Below are 23502 nucleotides of genomic sequence, written 5' to 3'. Positions count from 1 at the left end.
CCTTTTTCGGGGAGACGAGCTTGCTGATAGGAAGAAATTGAGGAGGCACTCGAGTTGTGCTTTGCTTGCTTGCTTGCTTGCTTCATCCCCTATTATCCCAAGCTCCAGCTGATATCCGTCCCGATTCGCGGGTATGATGAAGGAGTGACGAGTGTTTCCTTACTGCGATACTTTTAAGAAGCGAAAGCCAGTCATCAGGCAGGCAGGCAGGCAGGCACATGGAATTAAAATAACTTATGCTCCGAGCATGCTCCCAACCTGCGCCTGCAACCGGGACCAGAGTTGCATTCTGCCAATCTTCGTCCCAACTGCTGCACGCCTCGGATCCCTTTGACTTTGCATCTCTTTCTCGTCATCCGCTGTCATTGGCCGACGCAGACAAGGCGGGCACCGCAGCGCAGAAATGTTGGTTAGCATTTCCATGGTGACGAAAGACAGACAGAAGAGGGGCCAAACGAAGCACAAATAAAATAATATCAAAAAAAGGAGGGGGATCGAGCGGCAGCAAAAATACCCAAGCGATGGAATGAACCTACGCCAAGTCAAGTCAGATCAACTGGCACTTGACACTGTCTGTCTGTCGCTCAATGTCATTGGAGAAGGCAGACAGCTTGCTCCTCCTCTCAAGCCCTCTCGACAGCACTGTGACTCCTCCAATTGGCGGTCCGCAGAGCAGATGCGCGATGCAAGACAAGCTGCAGCTCGACCGCAGCCAATGACGGCAGCCAGGACCGCCAGACAAGCTCCTTCTAACAGAGTCTAGAGCTAGGTAGGAGCCGTGCAACGGCCCACCTTTGTCTGCCTTGTGACGCTGCACATCACAGCGCGGCAGACAAAGGCACACACAAACCTCGCTGGAAGGACACACAGAGTCTTTGATGAGTCGCTGGCGGCAGCGTGGCAGCATGCCCACTGATTCAGAGGGACCGGGCCTGAGAGAGAAGACATTGAAGAGACATGGCACAGGAGGCCCAAGTCACCACCACCCCGCCTGCTCCTATCCCCATGCCCGGGAGGCACGGAACGAGCGTCCTTTTCTTTCCTTCTTCCCTCTTTTCGTGAGCAGAAAAGAAGAAAAATCCGGGTAGCGAAGACAGTGCATCAACTGCGCTCGGACGGGTTCCATTTTCCATTCTAACCCTTCCATCTGCACGTTCGGAGACGGGGGAACTTTGGCTACTGATGCTATTCCCAATGGCCCCCAAAGCAGCCCCGGGCCAGGAGAGAGCGGGACACTATGGGAGGTGAAGCTCAAGCGAGTGGCCGGTCCACAACGGAGCCGCAGACATAAACACAGCGAGCTGTTGTCAATGGTCAACATCGACGACGGGGATATCGCTCGTTAATTGCTGTGGAGCGGGTGAGGACCGTTGAAGAACGATGGGGGTCAAACAGCCGCCAGCCGCGAAGGGATTTCGGTGTAAAAAAGGGACACACACACGCAGGACCGATGCTTAGCATGAACAATAAGCCGGCACCAATCCACCATCGTCATCTGTCACCCAGGCTGATCCCGTCCATTCCAGCCAGCTAACCTGGGACCCAAATTCAACGTCAGCTATTATTGTCGGGTCAGGTCAGCGATCTCGGATGGTCCTCCCGTGGTCTTCGGCACTTGGTGTGTTTCTTTTGCTTCTGGGGGGAGAGGGTTTCTTGTTGATCACTAAGGACGGGAAAAACTCACCTCACCCAGCTGGTGCCGTATCCTGCATAAAACCACACACAACAGTCATCTTGCACAAACCCGCAACTGACTCTTGTGGGCTCTTCCTGCGAAGAATTGGAAAGGCGCACTGTGTCTGGACCTCGTTCGAACTCGGGGCCCTTGCAACTGCCTGTTGCACCCCGGCACTCGTCATTTGCGCCTCCTTGCGCAGTAATCAATCCCAGGAAAACGACTCCAACGGTCTGTGCCTTTTTTCTTCCCTTCTTTTTTTTCTTCGTCTTCTCCCGTTGGGCTTCTGGCTCCAGGCTGTCGGCATTTTCCATTCGAAATATTGCGGCCTTGCAGCCTTGATTGGACCTGAAGCATCGTACAGCATCGCAGCCTTTTCGTATCGCGGCAAAGGTAACGCCTGCTAACTGCATGTGTTGTCTCTGCCTCTGCATTGCTTTCTTTTTGTGCCGTCACCTGCAGACCGTTTGTCTCTGCGTCGGACCATTTCGTAAGCCAATGGCCGCCCAACCTCGTGTTTCCTCTCGTGCCGTTTCTTGTCATTCACCTGTCCATCTTGAATAACAGCAAGACCCTTCACAGTGTTCCTCACCTTCGGGTCCTCACCGCCAATAACACCCCCTCCAGGTCCGCCAGCATCTCGCATGACGGAGACATTTTCGCCGGCCCCACATCCGGACAACATCCCCAGGTGGTGTCCCTCCAGCATGGCCCCCCTCCTTGTGATATCGCACCGTCCGAACGAATGAATGCTTATCTCATCAAACCATCAAAATAACCACCACACACATAACACTCACACTGCAAATACATGACTCCATCCATCATCAAATCTGCCCTGCCCTGCCCCCCTTCCTCACCTCCTTCTAGAAGAACCAACTCATCCAAATCTCGCAGGGGTGGGCCGTGGTTGGGAAAAAAGATCAATTCAGATCGTCCTCTGCCTTATAATTTCCGAACGGGGGCTCCGGGGGCAGGCAACAACACTGTTGAAAGCTACATTCGTCGAGGGGAGGGCCTTGCGTTGCGTCTTCACATTGCTTGCCCAAGTGCCCTACGGCTTGGGTTCTCTTCCCAGGAAAGAGACAACCTAAGAGCCGGCGCACGGTGAAACAACGCCGACCTACGAATAGCAATTAGTGCCGGCCTGCCCTTTCCCATCATCCACGTATTGGCCTCTCTGATTACACCTGCATCCAGCCTGTTTCAAGTGAGGCACCGCGCACAAACATCTCCGTCCATCAATCTCGTTAGGCAACCCCCTAAACCTGCGTCCGCGTGCACAATCACCCTCCTGCCTACAACACTCTTTATCCAATACCAGGTTTGCACAACATCCTTCATAACCAAGACCTAAGCACTGAAAGAAGCATCGCATAACATCCTGCCGGCCGGCCCCCGTGTCACCGACCATCCCGCCCCATTCCCCGGCCCCCGATCCCTGACCCCCGAAAACCAGAAACCATGGACTCCCTCGCCGGCACTGAGGCCCAGCCGCGCAGCACCAGGTGCCGCCACCAAGACCCTCCCACCCGGACGCGGAGGACCCGGTTCGTCTGCGTCTCCGACACCCACAACACCACCGTCAAGCTCCCCAAGGGCGACGTGCTGATCCACGCGGGGGACCTGACGAACCAAGGCAGCTTCTCAGAGGTACGTGCTGCGGCGGCCTCCGTCACGGGACTTTCCCTGCTGTTCTTGCCTTCTTCCAATGTGTAAACTCCCCTCCGCCGGGAACTGTGTGGGAGCACCACTTCGTTCGCGCAGAGGCTGAAGCTGCGTTCTCGTCTGGGATCTTCGCGGTAGTGTGTAAATAAACAACACCGAGCTTACTTGCCACCACCATCACCATGTTTACTTTCTGTACGGATACCGCACCCGGCTAACATTACAACAGCTATCACGAGCAGTAACCTGGCTCGAAAAGGCCCCCTTCGAAGCCAAGATCGTCATCGCAGGAAACCACGACCTCACCCTCGACGCCCCCTTCTACGCCCTCCACGGCCCCCATTTCCACAACCAAGCCCCGCAGTCCCCCTCCGACTGCCTCGCCCTCCTGACCTCCTCCCCCAGCATAACCTACCTCAACCACGCCTCCGCCAAAATCACCCTCACCTCCCCCTCCGGCCCGCGCACCTCCTTCTCCGTCTTCGGCTCCCCGTACTCCCCGCGCAACGGCCTCTGGGCCTTCTCCTACGACACCCCGCCACAGAGTCAGACTACCCTGACGGCAGCGGACCCCCCCGCGCTCTGGGACGACATCCCCCTCGACGCGGACGTCGTCGTGACGCACACCCCGCCGCGCACCCACCGCGACGAGTCCCGCCTCCGCCGCGCAACGGGATGTGAGGCCCTCCGCCGGGCGCTATGGCGCGTGCGCCCAAAGCTGGCGGTTTGCGGGCATGTCCACGAGGCACGGGGGGCGGAGAGGGTGACTTGGGATCTCGGGTGCGCGAACACGGCGTTCAAGGAGGACGGGATCGCCGGGTGGGAGGATCCTGGGCTTGGGGGGAAGCAGTCGCTTGTCGACCTGACGGCGAGAGGCGGACGGGCGTTGGAGAATGACGGGTCGGTAACGGTGGGTGAGGGTTTGAAGACGGAAGTTGTGGGGGATGTGAGAGGGTTGGGGGGTGATCCGGCGAGTGTGAGAGCTGATCGGACGGCGTTGGTGGGAAGGTTGGGCAGGCGGGAGACGTGTGTGGTGAATTGTGCTATCATGGCGAAGAGTTGGCCGCATGTTGGAGGGAAGACGGTGAATAAGCCCATTGTTGTGGATTTGGATTTGCCTGTGTGGGAGGAAGAGTAGGTCTGGGATGGTGAGGCAGACTCGTGATGGTGTTGAACGGAATAGGGCCCTAGGATTGCTCAAGTAGACCTAGACTGAGGGGGCAGTGACAAATATCTTCGTGTTATCGTTAGATGCCTTTTGCTGCTGATCAGGGTGAGATCTCAGAGACCTCTACATCACGACGAACGACGACCCCAGTGCTAAGTAGGGGCAAGTTGTCAGTTGTCTGAGGATGATGATGAACAGATGACGAAGGCGATGAGGACGGTGAAGATGGCAAGGATGACAAGGACGACGGGCTATCTTTGCGCGCCTAAAGTGGTATCTCTGCTGTCGGAGTTTCCCTCCGCTTCCCTCTATCCGTTTGTGACTCAGACCACGGGGGCCATAATTCGTTCTGAGCAACTTGCTCACTTTCGAATGCCGTTTCCTGCCCTGAAGCTCTCCAAACCCCAACTCGTCACGACCAACTCCCCTTCAACCGATCCCTCGGCCCCTCCATCTCCTTTTTCCGTCTGTCAAACAGACCTCTTCAGCAAGGGCCCAGAGACTGAGCGCTCCAGGTGTTGGGAAGGTACAGCACGTCGATGCCGCACGAATCCGTCACCTGGACGAAGAAGTTCTTGCCCGAGGCCAGGATGTAGCCGCCGTCGGTCTTGGAGATGCACCCGCTGCCGACCTGCACGTCGAAGTCGTTCTTGAGGGCGACGTTGCAGTCGGCGAGGGCGCTGGCGGCCAGGAAGATAGCGGGGATGGCGGCTGAGAACTTCATCTTGTCTGTACAGTTGTTAGTTGATGGGTTCTTGTCTTGGTTTTCTGAGCGTGACGAACGGTTGGAATGAGCGGGATGGTAAGTGTAAGATGTGTAGAACGAGTGATGTATTGTTTAGTCGCCGGAAAAAGAGTGACGGTGGTTGAAAGAGAGGACAAGCGCAGGACTTGCGGACATGATGTAGCAGCATATTTGAACGCTCGCAATCGGTTTAGATCGTCAAACGCGTGGGAACTACGGGTCATGATCATGAGTCGTTTGCCGGAACGAAAGCGAGCTCGGGGTCCGCCCCGGGCCCATGGCATAGGTACGTGCTTCCTGCTCACATGAGTCGGTGGATACACAATTTGGGCGAAGTCGTGGACTAATAGCTCTGCCCCGCTGAATAGGACATAGAATAGTAATCAACGGACTTCTCTAATCTCCTGTAATGCCGTACGATACATTTGTCGAGAAGCGTTGTGTTCTCCGCGTCAGCACCATCTACGGTATTAGGGATTCGGGAGGAATATATCCACATTTAAGGCAACAACACATCATAAACGAATATTGGCAGGTGCTAGAAAAGATATAAGTGCTGCGTTCAATTGAGATCGCTATCTATCTGGAAAAGAAATATCTGGCTTGCAAAATGCTAGAAAATATGAAAGCAAACTCCCCTGAGGGCGATAATCTAGTTGGGGCATGATAACATAAGAAAGACGAGCCGGCATACGGTACGCTGTGCAACTCTACCAAGCAAAAGTTGAAGGAGAACATCAAAGCCAGGTCTTCCTCTGTGGTTGTTGTGTGCTTATCTGAAGCCTTTTGGCGTTTTCAAACACTCTGTCAAGCTTCCTCAAGTCCAAATCCTTGATGGCTGGATACACCCTCTCCTTCCTCGGCGTCTCACCCTGTTGCAGCAACCCCTTCTCAATCATCTCCTCCAGCAAGTCCTTCTTCATCCCCTCCGGAGTAAGCGGCGAATGGTAGATCACATTCAGCCCCTGGGACTGCATATCCCCCACGTGGCCAGTGCCCTTGTTGTCGTGCAAGTGCGGGTTGCGAGTCATGTGTTGGTGGATGTGCACCAGACTCGCGGCCGCAGCCTTCGCATCGCCGCTCTTCCCCATCTGCTCCAGCAGGAAGATGTACTCGTACGGCTCCACGGCGAAGCCACCGGCCATCTCCATCTTCGTGGCCAGCGCCATTGTCATTGCGTGCTCGCCCGCGTTGCCGGTCTCAATAATGTTGGTGTACGTGCTGTCGTTGCCAGTTTCTCGGTAGATCTCCTCGAGGAGCCGGTTCAGCCACCCGTTGACGACCTCGGAGCACCGCCCGCGGCGCTCAAAGACCCATTCGTTGTCGCGGTACTTGGGCTTCGAGCCCCAGGATATGCGGACCATGGCGTCGGCTGACTGGGCGAGGTGGAGCCCCGAGGCGAAGGACTTGCAGTACTCGAAGGCGGAGCCGGGGATGTAGTTGTCGGCGTCGATGAAGCCGAGGTACTCGCAGCCCTGCATGGCGGCGAGGGTCATGCCCATGAGCATTCCCTCACCCTTTCCGTTGCGGATTGTTGGGATGGCAGTGGATGGGTCGATGAGATCGGGTGCGCCTGCGGCTTCGAATGCTTCCGCGGTGGCTGGGTCTTTCTGGTGGATGGCGATGGCCTGGCGTCCTGTCAGGCGGCAGAAGTTCTTCAGAAGACTGACTTCTATTCTGTAGTTGTCGACTCCGCCGTGTTCTCCTCGGCTGCTGTTGGAGACGAATATGATTGTGCAGCCGTGAGGGATGCCGGCGAAGAGGTCGTCAATGACGTTGGGCTTTTCGTTCATGCAGAGGATGATGATGGCCATCTTGGATTCGATAGCGAAGAGCTTGTCCTGGGAGACGGTCTGACTGAAGGGAGTGCTGTGGCCGTACCCAGCGTCCATCTCCAGAATGCGCTGGAGATCATGGACAAGTACTGAGCCGACTTGCTCGAACCTCTTGGCGACTTCGAGTCTCATGACGGTGGTTAAAGTAAGAATGATCTGAAAGGGGAAGTAAGATGTCTAGCGAGGGAAGAAAGTGATGCCTGATGGTGTCTCTCCATCCTGAATCCTTCGAAAAGATGCAGTTTAAATAGAGAAACTTTCCTTTATCAAGCCTTCCACCGCCGTGCTTCGCCGTACTCATGCGAACCGGTCGACATATTGGCCTCCTTCTCCCCGGGCCAACTTTCAAGGCAGCAATTCCAATTAGTACCACACAGCGACTTTCAAAACCGACACAGCAATAGTGTGCCGACAAAGATTTCCCATTGGCGCCGCGAACCGCAAGGCATCGAGTGCTTTACCCGGCAATAAGCGTTGTTCATGTGGCCTGCCTGGGATGTGTGAGATGCGGCCTTTCCATACTGTCGGGAGCACTCACCGATGCGGTGGGTTTGGGGGCTATTTCCCGAGCGTCTGGGTCCGAAAGTACGCCAGTAAATACCGAAAACTTGGATGCCTGCATTTTTGGACTAGATGTTTGTGGAGGGTAAGACAGACGGTGACGGCCGGAGTTGGCCGATGCTGTAAAGGGAGTGATTTCGTTCGCCCCTATTCGCAACCTTTAGCCCCCAAAAATCGTTCGACCCGCGAACATTTCTGTGAGCGGGTAAGACACCCGGAACAGTGAGTCAACCTGGGACATAAACCCGTCATGGGATGAGTGCTGGAAATAAGATTGAGGCTCTGTCCCCATAAAAGATGACGCGGGCACGTCAGCTTGCCAAGTCGGGTACCCTAACCGTTGGCAGCCTTAAACGGTTGCTGTTCTGGCCCGCGACTTGCCGACGACGAGAACGAGTGCGGTGACTCCTGGCCGTAGTTTACTTGCTTTTGCTATGTAATTTAAAGTTTCAAATGACATTCAAATTTCAGTGCCAAGTAGCACCCTGGCGTGGGGGGGGCGCATGCTTGCTTGGTCTTTTCATGCTTAAGTAGGAGGAATGGGATGCTTGCTGAAAAGGCCCGCGAAGCAACGTCCAACCAGATTTCCGGGTACGAATGTGCACATTGCTGACCACATGTGCCAAGGGCAAGGCCAAATAGACCTCTAAAGAGTATCCATCAATAGTGACCCTCCCACGTAAGAGGCGCATTAACTGAGCCCACTCGTGACTGGGGCTATGTCTCGTTGCCTTTACCTATGCCGCATCAGCCACCCAAATCAAATATTATTACGCAGTTGCGATGGCCGTGATGCTATTACTCCTTTTTATACTGTGAAATTGTAAACTGTGTGGGTATGAATGATTCTCGACATTGCGCAGTTGCGAAGTCTCTATGCTGATGAGGATTTCCGCGCACGTGGGTATCTTTACGACTCTGGGTCATACGCCGAAATACGAGGGTCAAATGAAAATGGGACTTCCATCTATGCCTTTTATTGGTCTCTCAACTTCTTCGACATCGGTTTTTTTTTTTTTAACCCAAATCAGTCGGCTTAGAAATGGTGAAACCCAATGTAGGTAAGGTAGAGTCTATCTCTCGTAACTACCGTCATGTGTTGATTGGCGGGAATTATTCGACTTGCCTCTCACGAGAATTTCGTCCCAAATGTTTCCGAATTTCAACCTTTGCTGTGAGTCTCGCTGTTTCCAGAATCTCAGGCTACAAATTCCAACTTCAAAACATTTGCGCCTAATTTCCTTACACTAGTTAAAGAAAAAGCATATATACTGCCAGTTTGAGTGTTGAGTATCAAACATGTAAGACTTCCACCGCAGCGAGCGATATGAAACTTTTATTTCTGGCAGCTATATAATGGGAAGAGAAAATAGAATGGCAAATTTGTAGAAGCTAAGGAATAGTCTTTCCCGTATCAACGTCGTTTTCTGAGAGATAAAGTCCCAGCGAGAAAACAGTGAGGTATATTCTGAAAATTTCTGAGAAGAATATTTAATATTAAACGAGATTTAGTTTGTCGTTCATGCTTAAGACTTCTTTCTTTCACGTATTTATTATCGTATCAATTGAAAATTAGCGCAATCAGAATATGCGGGGTTTAAATTGTGGCCTTGAGACTTGATTTGCTACAAGATGTTTGTATTACTCTGAGGATGAAAGACCTGCTTTTGTTTCTACACGTCGCCTTTGCTGGTATACACAGACGGCAATGCTCAGCTTGCCAACTTAAGCAACCATGCCAAGGCGCACAACATTCAGCACAGGGTTTAACCTCGGACTGCCACGACTGTCCTATGACACCCAGCCCCATCATTTGCAGTCTAATGTGGTACAGCAATTCAAGGTTGAAGTACCCTCGCCTCCGCAGCTGTTGAAGAACGGCTGTGCGCAAGTAGCGCCGTTTGTGAACGATTTACATTTGGCTGATACGAGAGAAGGTCCGAGTAACGCTGCAACTGCGGCAACTACAAGGCGGGAGATATGCATCTTTAAGGTTTCGCTGGGCTGAGTCTTATTCACCTTATGTAAGGCTAGTGGTGTATTGCGAGCGCGAAGGAAGCACTTACGAGTTTTGATTGCTTTTCTTAAGGAACCCTAGTATCGATGCTTTAAAGAGAGTGAAGAGCGGGAAGTGACTGAAAATGTTGCGATGGTGGTCTAAAGTAGTTCCGTGGCTGAGAGAAGACGAGACCGGCCTTTAAATATTTCGACCATACGCCATCTCTGATTCAGTATCGACAACATCGCAAGATAATTCGCTGAATAGCTTTACCACCAAGCTGGTACGGGCCATCTGAATCACGCCGTCTATCTGATACAAAACGTTGCAAAGTATCCCACCGGGCGTGCATCGTTACCATACGGCCGGCACCCGATGGGATGTCAGTAGTGGTAGGTTTACGGAGATTCTCGTCTCAACGTCGGAACAAAGACTGGACTAGATCGGTATCAATCGAAATGCGACGAACCACGCGGTTCGAAAAACTTAAAGAAGTATGGGAATCGTCTCAAGGCCTGTCCTGAACTTGGCATGCCACGACACTTTGACCAAGTGAATGGGTTGTAGATCCCTGGTGGTTTTCAAAAGTCTCCGGCTCACCACCTTTTTCCGCGGCGTCTTCCTGACCATCTCGGTGACCCGGTGGCATCTGCCATGCCGATCCACCGGCCCAGCGCCAGCCCTTAATAATTCGACATCCCGACGCTGCCTCGTTCACTCGGAGTGCAACCATTCCCATACGTGCATGATTCATCTAGTTGGGAATCGACGACAGCATCTCATCCCTAGACTGGATTTCGTTCTCTTTCCGTCTTGCTCATGAACGACAGGAACGTGACTCGTGAATGCAAGTCAAGCTTAGCCAGGAACAACTGACCATGTCTCTCCTGTGAATTTCAAACGTCCAGCCAGCCTCAGTGTCTCTGGGTCAACATAGACCTTAAGACCTATGTCCTTTTGCCCAAGATTGTACACCCGGAAAATGACATACACTGTGTCGCTATCGTCTGTAACAAGATTGTTTCTCATCTTTGGCATCCAATATTAGAAGCTTGTTTTGGGCTGATGCGAGCACTCAAGGTTGTTCTGCAGACTTACTCTTTGATACTGGGCTTTGCTCATGTAAAACGCTGTTTCGCAAGACAAGGTTGTCGTCTTGACTTCTATGAAGTACTTGGGGCCACGAGGTCGCGAGAGCCACCGGGTCTCGAGGTAGCCTTGTCGAACAAACAGGGACGTCAGCTGCTTACTGACGTCTTCGTACACTATGTCGGAGGTCTCTCGACCGCTCCAAGGCTCCATCAACGCGTAGTCTGGATGCACTGTCACGTATCTGCGGATGTTACTTTGCCAGTTGTCTCTGGAGAACTCAGGCAGTGGGGGCAGGGGCACATCTTGGTCCGATAAGTGAGAAAGCAACTCAAAGACCTGGCAAGGGCTAGTAAGTCGTCTAGTATAGTGATGATTCAGGGTGAAAACTTACATAGAGCTCTTCCGCTGCGCCAATCTTGCAGTCTCGTTCTATCTGACTCGCCGAGCGCAATCCGAGTTCTGCGTCGTCTCTAATGGGCTGAAGATCCGTGTATAGTTGACTAAGATCAAAGGCTCCGCATAACGGCAACGCATTTGCCCTTGGGTTTTGGCCTGCGGCGATCACCTTGCTCAAAAGTGCAGCATAGGGAGCTTGGCTACTGGCGTCATTCCGAGAACCCCCAGATAAGGGAGTCCATGAACCTTGTGAGGGGGTGTTTGATGTCCAGGCCGAACTTTGTGCAGACATCGAGCGATTGACTGTTGCGCTGACTACAGCATGTTGGTTGGTTGAGGAACTGGACGCAAAGGCCATGCGTATTTCCGCATCCTCCGCCTCGCTCCCACCCCGACCATTCGCGTTGTTGTCTGTTCTCGTATCTGCAACTGATACTGCTGTTTCTGAAGAAGCCGTGTCCAGGGCTACATCCTCGTCAACGTTCGCAACTTGGACTTGTGCTATGCCATTGTCCTAAAGGGCTCGATCGAGCATTGCAAGCGGTGCCAGAAGGATGTTTTTTGTAGCATTCATGGCGCTGTTTGTGACGTTTTGAGACACTTGCGTGACAGGGTGTCTCATCATACAGTCGAGCAGCTTGTCTGGCAAAAGATTGGTGAACATATACTCCTGATGATCTTTGTCTCGTGGCACGTATATCTTGAGACCAGATTGAGTCTCATCGATGTGCAGGCTTGACTTTTCTCCTTCGACAGCAAAAGAAGTCTCGCCTTGCACGAGACAGAGACCTGAAGAGATTCCGTCAGTTTCATATATTCGTGCTGACCGTAGAACAGCGAGGAGGGAATCCATGTCTCGACTGTTTTGCGAACGAGGGCTGTCGAAGTGTGCCGCAACTCTTTCTATGGGATCAGCATGCGTCCGGATGACCCGACAGCGCCTTGGACAACTTACCTGAGAAGAGCATGGGCTCGGTTTCGAATCTGTCGCTGCGGATTTGTTATGGGAGTTGCTGGTCCGCCATGGAAGGAGGTAATTTCCTTGACGCAACGCGAAAGATATCTATCTTCCAAGTGCGTCCATTCAAGGAAGGGACGCAGCCGAGCCACTTGTTCTAGTGTAAAGTCGAGAAAATTCACCTTGTTTTTAAATGAGGATCTCAGAGATTCACGGTCGATGACGCAAAATCCAGTTGTTGCAGTTCCAACCGTGACCCTGCCGTTGGGGTGCGCGATAGGGAAGATCTTAGTCTTCAATACGTCTCGCGAGCTTGGTGGCTTATGCACGGTAGGAAGCAAGGAGTTGACGGCCCAAATCAAGTCCTTGATTTCAGAGGACGTTGCCGACGCCCTCGTTGCCACGCTTTTCAGGTCGTCGATGGCCATCGAGAGATCCAGTGGTTTGACACCCAAGAAGTCGACGAAGAATACCTCCAGATCTTCGAATTCTTCATTGAGGGAGACTCTTCCGCTCAACTTCGTTGCATTTGACCACACACACTCAGATGGTCTATGCCATGATAGCCCACTGTCTACTGGGAGATATATCAGTGCTTCGTCCTCGAAAATCAACCTAGAGTAGAAAGTCAGTCGCCATGCGGAGAGCAATCTCAACCAGTAAAGAATTCATACTTTGACTGATCATCTTGGATCACCAAAGGATCACGACACAAAGCATTTAAAGCTTTGTAGATCGTCCCAATATGGTCTGTGTCGTCGCATTTTGAGGCCTTGAGCTCCCTCAACTCGTCGATTAAAATTGCCCATGTGCAATCCTCGATGCCGATCATGCTTCTAAAAAGGTTCAGGTAGGTGGAGTTGTTGTTCGTGCCGTTGGCCCTAAACCAAGGTTGGTAAAGCCGCTCCAGAGCGAATTTAGTCCTCATATCAAAAGGTGCCGTCCAGACACATTCGTCTGGCAGAGCCCATTTATGATGCTTATACCGTGGAACGAAGATGCATCTCCTTGTGTGAAACGCATTACTACATCCGTTAGAGTCCCGCTTGAATCGGATTCGCATAAACCGCACCTGATGATCTCTGCAGCAGCGACTCGATTGTCACTTTCCTGATACTGCATGTGGATGTGTTGATACAATTCAAATAACCGGCTAATCCTTGTGGGGTCCATAGAATCTGCGTAAGCATCTATAAAACGATTGAGTATGGCCAGAGCAAACTCCAGATCGTTGACGGGTTGCCCCACAGAAAGCTTTGATAGCAGAGTCTTCCATTTCGGCGGGATGGCCTCATAGACTTCGTGTCTTTCAAGCCATAGCCAAGGGAAGAACGCGTCCTCTCCGATGAAACGCGCCACGCGTTCTGTCAGCCTCTGGGTTGGAAAGTAAGTTTCTTTCAGAGGGATCTTACGCTTGCCGCCTCGACACAAAACTGTCAAAGACTGAAGGTAGCGAATCTCGCCCTCCTTAAGTTGCAAGGAGGGTGTGTGGTTATACCATTGCACAACGCAAGCCATGAACTTGTCTGGTCTGCTCAATTGAATGTACAGCGATTCATATGACAGATGGACCCCAAACCTTGGGCTCGAGACGATCTGTATGTCAATGTGTGTCATGACCGCAAGTCTTTCACTAAACCAGGCACGCCACGACATGTTCTGGCCTTGTGGAGCTGTTGGTTCGTCTTCAAAGTACCCCCTGTTGACGAACACGACATTGTAACCGAGTGCACCGTCTCCGGGGTTTGGGCCCGGGCTTGTTGGTTTGAAAACTTCCTCAGCGCCGTGGGGGTCATCGTTCGCCAAGTACATAGTCTGCTGATTTGGCCTCTGACACTCGCCACGATGGTTGAAGATAGCTATGGGCTCGTATGCACGATTCTGCAAAGCCAGATTCTCAGTCATATAAAGGAACTTGAGATGGTCCTTGGAAGCCTCAATGGTGAATTCTGGTCGTGTGCCTCTCTCATAAATCTGCAGAATTTGCCGACGCACCAGTTTTGTTTCAGCAGTAGTGACACCCAAGGACTTGAAAAGCAGTAGTCTATGGTGATCAGTCACTCTCCTTGAAACGACTCTCAACCCGACGTCAGTGGGAACGTTCAAGCTGTCGGCCTGGGCGAAATAAATTAGCCCTGACGAAGTAGATGCCCACGTTCCATCCGCAAGAGGAACAAGGTCCAAATTGACAAGGTCAGCAGTGATTTGATGCATCTTCTTGACGAAAGCTGCATTCAAAAATCTCGCTGCTCGTTCGTGCCAGTTCTCTGGAGTGTCTGGCGACTTCATTCTAGACGATTTCGCGTTCCTCAAATCCGCTCTCAGCCAGCCAATAACTCGCGAATGATCTACATCGCGCAGTCCGTAACCTCCAAGGAGGCGTAGTTCGGCTTGGCTGTATCGTCGTGAAATAACCTGTGCTGGATTGCCGTCGTCGAATAGTGGGTTCCCGTGCTCGTCGGTGCAATCAGGCAACAAACGAAGGAGCTCAAACACTCTTCTTGGAGCGAAACTCTTGTGATCATAAAGCACGGGCTCGAATCTCAGGAGCATGGCAATCTTCTCAACCAAGCCAAGCCAAAACCCATCCCAAGAGCCATTACGATCTGGTAGAAACTGCACCCACCGATATCGCAGTGTCTCATGTGCTTGAAAGTCGATAGCGGCGATGACAAATGCTTCGCCAACAGCATGGAGTAGACCAATGTTACGGCGAGAATCTTTCAAGATGTCTTGTCGATTTGCATTGGTGACAAAGTCGGCTTGTATTACGAAGTTGAACCCAGCCGGCCTTACCGGGAGGAAGGCAAAAACGTCTTGCGGTTCAACGATGGGCACTAATGTCTCCGAGAGCGGAAAGGCAACCACGACTTCCGAAGCAGAATACGCCTTGGCCGCGTCTTCTGCCTCCGTGTAGGTTCTGTTGTCGTTTTTCGCAAGGTTCGTCGCCTTACCGCGCGTAACGTGAAAGTACTTGGTTTGCTCCCGTTGTCGTCCGTTGGTGGCATAGACACTTGACAGCTTAACCTGACCTGGTTGGGGTTGCGTGCGCAAATGTGAAACTGCCGTTGTTCGTCGTCCGTCATCACCGTAAAAGAAGACACTGATTTTTCGAATGTTCTTCAAGAATAAGAGTACAGTCTCTTGGAGCTCGTCGAACTGTGCCCGGATCATCTCTCTTGTTTCAGCCACCCCATTGCTGGTTTCAGTGTTCAGGAGATGGAGAGTGATTCTTGTCAACTGTGACTGCAAGACTTCATCAGTCTCCTCCCACACCGGAGTGATCATACCCATCCCAGAATCTCCTTTCTTGTGTTTGAAACTGACTGAGAAGGCGTTCGACTGGATGTGTACTTTCCACGCGACCATAAAGACGGATTTAAAACCGATGCCCTTTTCGCCAATGTAGCCCTGGGCGCCCGTTTTCGAGCTTTCTCCGACCGCGCAAATCGCTTTCATATTTTCGTGAGTGAAGCCATCCTCATTACAGTGAATGACGATCCGACTGGGGTAAATGCGGAACGAGATGTATGGTGTGTCGCCTAATGCTGAAGCCTTGCTATACTGATTATCGTCGGCGTTCTGGAGGAGCTCGAATATGAACCGGGTCTTGCTCGAGTATAGATTCTTGGCTAAACTATTGACTCATGTTAGCTTGACGTCAAAAGTTCGGAGTGAAAGGTACATGCGTGATAATGCTGAGTCCGCTCTGCGCCGAAAGACTACGAATTGCATCTTCAATCTCACGGCGCGCCTCCGGATTGGTGATGTGCTGCAGAGTCTCCTCCGCGAGATATCCGTACTTCTTTGCAATCTTCTGCACCAGCTCTTTGGCCAGTCGGCGTCTGTCTGATTCTGCCATTGGTAGGAAGTCGGATGGAGCAATTCGAGCGGAGCTGGCGACAATTCCTAGCCAGTCGTGACACGAGAGAGCTATTGAAATGGGAGTATCAGATTGGAAGAGCTGGAAATAGCGAGGCAGCGGCTGAGAAAAAGTAACTAGAGGGCAGAAACCTGAGCTTTCCGAAAAGGCGAAGCCTCCCGGCGCTCAGTATGAGCACGAATAACGGAGTGATTAAACACCCTTGCATCCACCATCGTGTGCTGTGGTGTGAGTGGCCCATGTAACGCCAGTTATACGTTTTGATTCGCCTCTGAATGACAGATCCTTACACCAACAACCAACACTTGCACCGACAACCAACAAACCCCTGATTTGGGTTTCAGCTTCCCATGCACCTCGAAGGCGAGCGGTCCCAATCTAGCGATTACTATCCGCAATGGGATAGACTCAAAAAAAACTGACTCGGTCATCTTGTGCAAGAAGGCGTGTTCGTGGCCAAGGCATGGGCGGTGTTTTATGCAAAGCAAGAGAAGATGTCTCCGCACCGCATATAGGATCTTGGCGATGAACTTTAGAAACCAGCCGCGACCTCTGGCACGATCTCCCTAGTCTAGTAGCATCGATAGTGCAAGGCTTGATGTGGTTTGATGAATCGAGTGGTATCTCAGAATGTGGAGCGTCTCAGTTGCGCCTGGGAGACGGAGAGTGCCATATTGGCATACATATTTGATCTCATCAGGCCCGAGAAAGAACCGGAACGACACAAGATGGCATTTAGGAGGCGTGCGACATGGGCAGATGCTACTTGAGACGCAGAATCTATCACGCAATATAGATCGCATAGCTTCAACTGCCACGCCAGCCTCTCGTCTCTCAACGCAGGCTTCTCTCTTATGTGTCTTTTCCGATCCATCCTTCCTCAACTAGCATCATCAACACTAACACAACACGCAGCCATTCCTACTAGCTCACACGAGTACACGCCGAGGCGAACTGATACCGCATTTCAGCATGGCTTGGCATCTCACCGTAGGCTCCAGGTCTGAAATGTTCTCCATTTGACGCAGTCATCACACGACGGCTATTAAATCAAATAACTAATCCTGGTCTCCCTCCATCTAGGCAAGAATAGACGGTGAATAGTTCTTCTGTTTCACGTACAGATTGATTTCCACCTCTGAAGGAAGGCCTCCCTATGAATTTCTCTCTCATACTGCTAGTGCATTAGAGAGCTTTATAACAATCGTTCCTGTCGACGTCTATCACTTTTTGTTATCCCGAGCGTATTCAGCGGTTCACAGTTCGTTTCTTATAAGCATCTGAAAGCCTTGTCTCATCTCTTCTCCAAGGCAGGATCAAGTCCGAGATTTGTCTCTCATATAGCAGAGAGATGCTTATCCACGGTTCGCATTGCTTATCTCGGGTGTTTTAAAGGCACATCAGGGGGTATGACCTACCACAAGTTATGCATTTATTTGTCTACTGCAGCAACCCTGTGAGTCCAGACTCAGCTGCGGAAAGCGATATAAAAGGGATGCTAAGGCCCAGTAGACAGAAATCCTTCTGTGCAGAAGATCGTGCCATTTGTTTGCCATTGATGCTCAAAACGAAAAGTTCAAGTAAGGCTCACAAGCCGTGCTGATCGGTGATCGGCCATATCACTCACCGCACGAGAACAGTACAATCATTCCCGCCATTCTCCTTGCCGTCCTTCTCTCCTTCTCATGAGTCATTCTAGCATAATCATTCCATGCCATCGCTGGAGACATCTCAACGAAAACATGGATACGGCATCTGGAGCTACGGTACGAAGACCAAGGCGCGGTAAAAATCGCTCTTCAGCCAACGAAGTAGGATCAGGAAACGCTGCCGCCATTACTCTCATAAAACCTCCATGGAGTAGCCGAAAGGGTTTAAATGCCCCCACAAACATCACTAATTCAGTCATTGGTAAAGCCTTGGAAAAGCCTTATAAATCAGCCACGAAGAACGGTTTTCACTAACAAAGCAACCGATGCTATGTCCATCTCATCACCGAGCCATTCGGGAAGTTGGATGCCTAAACGCGAGTGACGCTGTGAAGAAGACACTCTTTTCTCAGGGCAATCAGCCAAGACTTTGTTACGCTTTCGCGTGCCATATCTCCTTCCATCGATGACTGATTCCTCTAGGAATACCAAGGCGGCAATGAGGGATACCGAGACCAACGGTCCTCATGTCGAACTAATGTGGCCACCAGACAGCCCTCATGTTAATAATCGGTGCTCGCGCTCATGTCATCGTGTGGACCAATCGCAAACTTAATTAGTCAATCCCTTCGGGCTCAAAATGGATCAATTCTGGCTCTCTCAAACCTATGACGACGCCCTCTCCAAAGCTTTATACCAGTTCGTGTGTCTATCCGAGCGAGGCTGACTTTACATCATGGCTTACATGCCCCTGAATAGTACACAACCAAAGCATATAATCAAATTCCGAGAAGGCGGTCGAGCATCGCGGTCGAAAGTCGCAAGGGTGAAACTAAGTCAACATTTATAACAAAGTCTTGGTGGGAAATGAGTGAAAGTCACGGCTTTGACCCCGTTGTCTCTCAAGCGTGGGACGAACTAATATTTCAAACGCATCCCCGAGTTCATTCCTTTCCCCATCCCCTCTCTTAGCGGCTTATGCATCACGAATCCTCTCAAGACACAAAAAAAGGATCAGTCCTTCTGTGAAGGCTGCTTATGCCACGGATTGATCCGGCCAAGTTACAGAATGCTGCTTCTCTCTGCCTATCAAGCAAGGAAACGGAAATTAGGTTCATGATCATGGTTGTTGAACGGTGAGGTGAACGCTTTCTGCACCCATTTATGTACTTGGCCTAGACATCCATTGTGCAATTCAGATCTCATCATCGGCGCGAAGCTCACCTACGCTCCAATGTATATAAAACCACACGTCCCTCGCACCGAGAAACGTAACGACCAAGACAATGGCCCGCTAAGTACTTGCATGGTGTTTATCTCGTTTCGTTTCTCTTCTGTTCAAGTCTGATGTATCCAGCAACTCACAATCAGTACTGCAACCTTGCTTGATCCTGATTCCTTCGTCATCGTCCGTCACCCGTCTCTGCCTGTTATCCGTTTTATTCTCTTCAATTTAAACGACCTTACAGTTTAGACTCACATACTACAAAAAAAGCTTCCATTTGCCTGATGATTCATGGCCAGGTCCTGCTCAGGGTAACCAAACTGACGGCTCCATCTATCAGAAACAAGTAGCACATGCTTTGATTGCTGTGACATCATCTTCTCCTCTCCTCCATCAAGACCCTCTTATATATCCCCAACTCGCCGCCCAAACTCAAGCATCAGCAATACCGACATAACACATTCTACCGCCCATCCTCCTGACGCAGCTTGCAATGATATAAATGACACACTCCCGATAGATCCTAAGACGGCTCAGCAATGAATGCCCGCATTGGAGAGTGTCCACATTGGCCTACCTTCCTTTCCATCGCAGACGCCATGTACGACACCACAACCCTCACCAACTATGCAAACACCCAACTCCCCTCCCGCAATCCACCGCTTCCAACAGCTCGTCTCCCATCCCCTCTACTCCCCGTCTGTTCACACCCCAATACATTCCCTCCAAGACCTCGTTTCCTCTCATTATATCTCTTTGAATCCGCGTTCTGAACAACACCTAGCATGGGCTGCAGGCACGAAGACTTTTGATAAACACTGGAAAAGTGCTATTATTGCGGCAGTTACAATTGTTGCAGAGAAGCATTCCACTCAAGTGCCTCCGTCTTATATACCGCATCTTCACCCCATGTCACATATCGTTCCTCAGCCGTCCTATCCACCTTCACGAGAGACCCCCTTCCCGTCTTCTTTCCAGACATATCCAAGCTTGTCAACCACTCAAGCACTCACTTAAGAACCAAGTTCCCATTTGCCCCAAACCACAAGGCAAACTCTCACCCCTCTCATGTCACATCCACACATGACATCATGCAAACTTCACTCTCACTCTCACCACGTAAAATGCAAGAAACGTCCGTTGACATTCTAGCTAAACCTGAACCAGACTCTCTCCCTCTCGTCCATCTGATCCTTCTCATCACAAACCAGGGAATCTGCCCAAGCCCAATGCCCTGTATAGACCTTCCCTCCTCTTCCATCAATGCCTCGTCCCTCTTCCAATGTCTACCTCATATCCATGTATCCCTCACAGTCCTCGCAACTTCCCAAAAATGAGTGTGGTATCTTTCCTCTTCCAAATTCAACTCCATAAGCGAATGACGGTGACAGAAAACACATAGTTGTAGATAAACAAAAAATCGATATCTTTAGTTTCGTTAAATGAGGCAAGATAGATAGCCCCTGACATAAGATAGGATAAAACGCGCAACTCATAAGAAAAATAATCGCCTTCCCAATGCATGCATGTATGTGTGTGATGTGTGATGTGATGTGATGGATGTGTGTGTGTGTGTATCGTCAGACTCCAGCGTACAACAACCTCTGTGAGAAACCCAGGACTATCCCAAAACAAAGTCCCCGTTGCATAAAGACCAAGCTGGGCGGTCGTCGGCGGTTTTCGTCGCGGTCACGGTCACGGGTGTGAGTCCCTCGGTAAGAGAGAGCCCTGGGCTGCCTTGCGGGCCACAAAGCCACGCATGACAACCCGACACGGCCACTCGAATCCGCTCCCCGCAGACCACGTCGTGACACAACCCCCTCCAGGCAACCGCCCGCCCGCCCAAAGCACGTCTCGCTCCAATAAATGCCAATCAACGACCGATGTATCCATGCGGCCTTTCATATTCCCTCATATGCCATCCCCCCTCCCAAGCGCCATAATATCTGGGCCTTTCTTTCAACAGCCCTCCCGAAGATTTGATATCAGAAAAAAGTAAGACATGTCGGTAACTCGTTACTGTATGTGTTTAGAATCTTTGTTTGTCGTCCCCTCATACCAGCACGGAACCAGAGAAAAAGAACCCAGATTGGAAAACGGACGAAGAAATGGACCGAAAATGGTTGTTAAAAAGTGAACCGCGTCGCGGGACACGCGGGAGGGCTGATCTGGACGCATTCCTGCGCGCGATCGGCTCTCTCCTCGCGGAGACGGCGGCGTGTGGGAGAGACGGTGGCAACCCTGCCAACTGCTATCTTTCCTAGGCGTATCCTGCATACTCGTAATGGGGGTCACGAGCTCTGCGAGGGATGTCACTGTAAGTGACGTTGTAGGGAGCAGAGGTCTTGACGCTGTCGAAGCCCGAGTAGCCACTCGAACCCCGGTCCATCGAAGGGCGCTCGACGTAGTATGGCCTGGAGCGAGGCGGAGACTCATCGCGGTAGTAGTGCGACGACTTCGACTCGACCGGGACAGCACGCCCGGCGTTAACAGTGTAGCGGGTTGAGCGGCCGGCGTTGTAGTCGATGGGGACGGCGTCGTCGACAATCTTGCGGTGACTCCTGCGGGAGTGTCGCGGCTCGTCCTCGGATTCTGAGTCTTCGCTGACGGTCTGCGATTGCATCCTCGAGCGGTGGCGGCCGCGCGAATCGTCGACGCCGGTGTGGAATGTCTGGGCCCTCTGCAGGCCGGGAATCGGGCGGCTGTAGGTGGTGTCGAAGGTGGTAGCCCTGGCGACCTTGGGCGGCGAACCGCCGGCCATGGGTGATGAGTGCGCGGAAGCATATTGGGGCATGCGGGTAGTCGGGGAAGCTTCCACGATGTTGTAAGCCGGCTCCTTGGCGGGCGACTTCTTATGGCTAGACTTGTCCCGCTTCGAATCGGATGAGCGTCTCGTCTTTGAGCGGCGGGCGTCGTCCTCGGCAGGCATGGGAGGCACCGGGGGAGCCGCGAAGGGCGTCACAGCGGGCGGTGTGGGAGCTGCGACCGGGGGAGCGAAGCGGCTGCTCTCGTGGTATGTCGCGGCACGAGCCAAACCGGGTCCGCGGCGAGACTTGTCCATGTAGGCTGCAGCAAAGAGGATGTTGTCGTCCATCTTTGTGGCGGAGGCATCGGTCGGGAGGGCAGGAGTTGGCGGCGGGGCCTCTTCACGCACGACTTCTCGCGGGATGGAGCGGGACCGCACCTTCTCCTCCTCCCTCTTCTTGCTGCTGCTCGATTTCTTCTCCTTGAAGTAGGTCTCGCCCTCACCGAAATCTTCAACATAAGCACCCACGTTCCTGTGTTTCTTCGACGCGGCCTCAGCCTTGCGAGCCTTTTCACGCTCCTTCTCGGCCTTTTCCTGAGCCTTTTCTTGGGCCTTGCGCTGGCGGCGAAGAAGCTCCCTCTCCTCAGCGGCCTTCTGTTCGGCTCTTTCTGCCTGTTTCCTGGCAGCTCTCTCCCTGTCTTTGCGTTCTTGGCGTTCCTTCTCTGCGTCTCGTATCCTCCTCTCTTCGTCCTTCCTCCGTCTACGTTCGCGATCCGCGGCGCTCTCCTCTTCCTGGCGAGACGGCTTCTCGTACGTCTTCTCGTAGACCTTTCCGTAGTCCTTCTCGTAGCTCGCAGCCCGGCGGGCCGCACGGGGCTCCTCGAAGATGGGACTTGACCGGTGGATCTCCTCGTCCCACGATCGCGAAGGGTACTGCGAGTACATCTTGTTGGGCGACCGGTACGTCGACGACGTTGTCGTCTTGAAGGTGTCTGCTCGGGGCTCGGCGGTGCGGATGTTGACGTCGTAGGTCCTCGCGGAGGCGGCACGGGGCGCGGAGGTGTTGGCGCCCTTGGCGGCCGCCATCTCCTTGCGGAGCTCGGCGAGCTTGACGTTGTCGTCGTACTTGAGGCGCTCGTTCTCGTCGCTCAGCAGCTCGTAGGCCTGCTGGACCTTCTGGAACTCATCCTGCTTGATTGCCTTGAGGGCCGGGTCCTGGACCTTGTCGGGGTGGCACTTGAGGACCAGCTTGCGGTGGGCGGATCGGATCTCGGGGAGCTGCGCATCCTTGGAGACGCCTAAAATCTTGTACGGATCAGGGGGCAGAGAGGAAGACATATTGGGCAGGGCGTCTGTTGGTGTCGTGGTGTTTGGGTGGCTCGTGAATCCAGCTCGACGGCGTCCAAGGAAGGCGGAGGTCGGATCTTCAGGAAGGGTGCGATGACGTTGAGACTGCGAGATGTCGCTCGCAGTGTTGGGTGTCTGGGCGCACGACGAGGCTATTGTTGCATTGAGGCGGTGGTGATTAGGGAGTCGAGGCTGGGCGGGTTTGTGGGTTGCAGGATGCAGATTGCTGGTGGATGGATTGGAATTTGGGGGCGGCGGTGCCCGGCGTCAGGATGGCGATCCGGCGAGTGGGAAGGAATTCGAGGGATGGAATGTGGAGGGAGTGGAAGTGTGTTTAAGGGCCCTGGGGTAGCAACAAGGCAAAGGTAGTAAGGTGGTAGTATGTAGGCTGAAGTGAAGGCGCGCGCAAAGAGAGAGGAAAGGTATGGAAATGTACTGTCGGGTAAGGCAAAGGCGAGGTGATGAAGTAAGACGGGTTGAAGCAAGGTAAGGTGAGGTCGGTTTGTGGTAAGGCGATGGAGTGTAGATCAGAAGAGAGGCAAAAAAGGGCGGCGG

At 52.4% G+C, this 23502-nt stretch overlaps 4 protein-coding genes across 4 annotated transcripts; 1 reads left to right on the top strand and 3 right to left on the bottom strand.

The window, feature by feature from the left end:
• Nucleotides 1-3139: 3139 nt before the first annotated feature.
• Nucleotides 3140-5226, top strand: rglC-2 (putative rhamnogalacturonate lyase C; the record flags this gene model as incomplete). The annotated part of the gene is made up of 3 exons (XM_066151405.1): nucleotides 3140-3328; nucleotides 3573-4253; nucleotides 4990-5226. 3 exons carry the CDS (start codon nucleotides 3140-3142, stop codon nucleotides 5224-5226), a joined length of 1107 nt encoding a protein of 368 aa, XP_066008974.1.
• Nucleotides 5227-5993: 767 nt separating this feature from the next.
• On the bottom strand, nucleotides 5994-7713 carry mngA (Mannosyl-3-phosphoglycerate synthase; the record flags this gene model as incomplete). The annotated part of the gene is made up of 3 exons (XM_032032848.2): nucleotides 5994-7247; nucleotides 7553-7582; nucleotides 7630-7713. The coding sequence occupies 3 exons, from the start codon at nucleotides 7711-7713 to the stop codon at nucleotides 5994-5996; spliced, it is 1368 nt and encodes a 455-aa protein (XP_031893390.2).
• A 1927-nt stretch (nucleotides 7714-9640) lies between these two features.
• Nucleotides 9641-15959, bottom strand: CGGC5_v005168 (uncharacterized protein; the record flags this gene model as incomplete). Its single annotated transcript, XM_066151404.1, has 10 exons — nucleotides 9641-9662; nucleotides 9719-9787; nucleotides 10529-10680; nucleotides 10750-11079; nucleotides 11135-11640; nucleotides 11767-12038; nucleotides 12095-12712; nucleotides 12772-13122; nucleotides 13170-15729; nucleotides 15845-15959. The coding sequence occupies 10 exons, from the start codon at nucleotides 15957-15959 to the stop codon at nucleotides 9641-9643; spliced, it is 4995 nt and encodes a 1664-aa protein (XP_066009184.1).
• Nucleotides 15960-21114: 5155 nt separating this feature from the next.
• ERDJ3A (DnaJ protein ERDJ3A) lies at nucleotides 21115-22938 on the bottom strand (the record flags this gene model as incomplete). The annotated part of the gene is made up of 1 exon (XM_032032815.1): nucleotides 21115-22938. The coding sequence occupies one exon, from the start codon at nucleotides 22936-22938 to the stop codon at nucleotides 21115-21117; it is 1824 nt and encodes a 607-aa protein (XP_031893391.1).
• Between the last annotated feature and the right edge of the window lie 564 nt (nucleotides 22939-23502).

Source organism: Colletotrichum fructicola (genome assembly GCF_000319635.2).
Source record: "Colletotrichum fructicola Nara gc5 chromosome Unknown KSG_Nara_v1_contig03, whole genome shotgun sequence".
Taxonomy (NCBI): Eukaryota; Fungi; Ascomycota; class Sordariomycetes; order Glomerellales; family Glomerellaceae; genus Colletotrichum; species Colletotrichum fructicola.
This window is presented reverse-complemented; position numbering and strand designations above follow the sequence as displayed.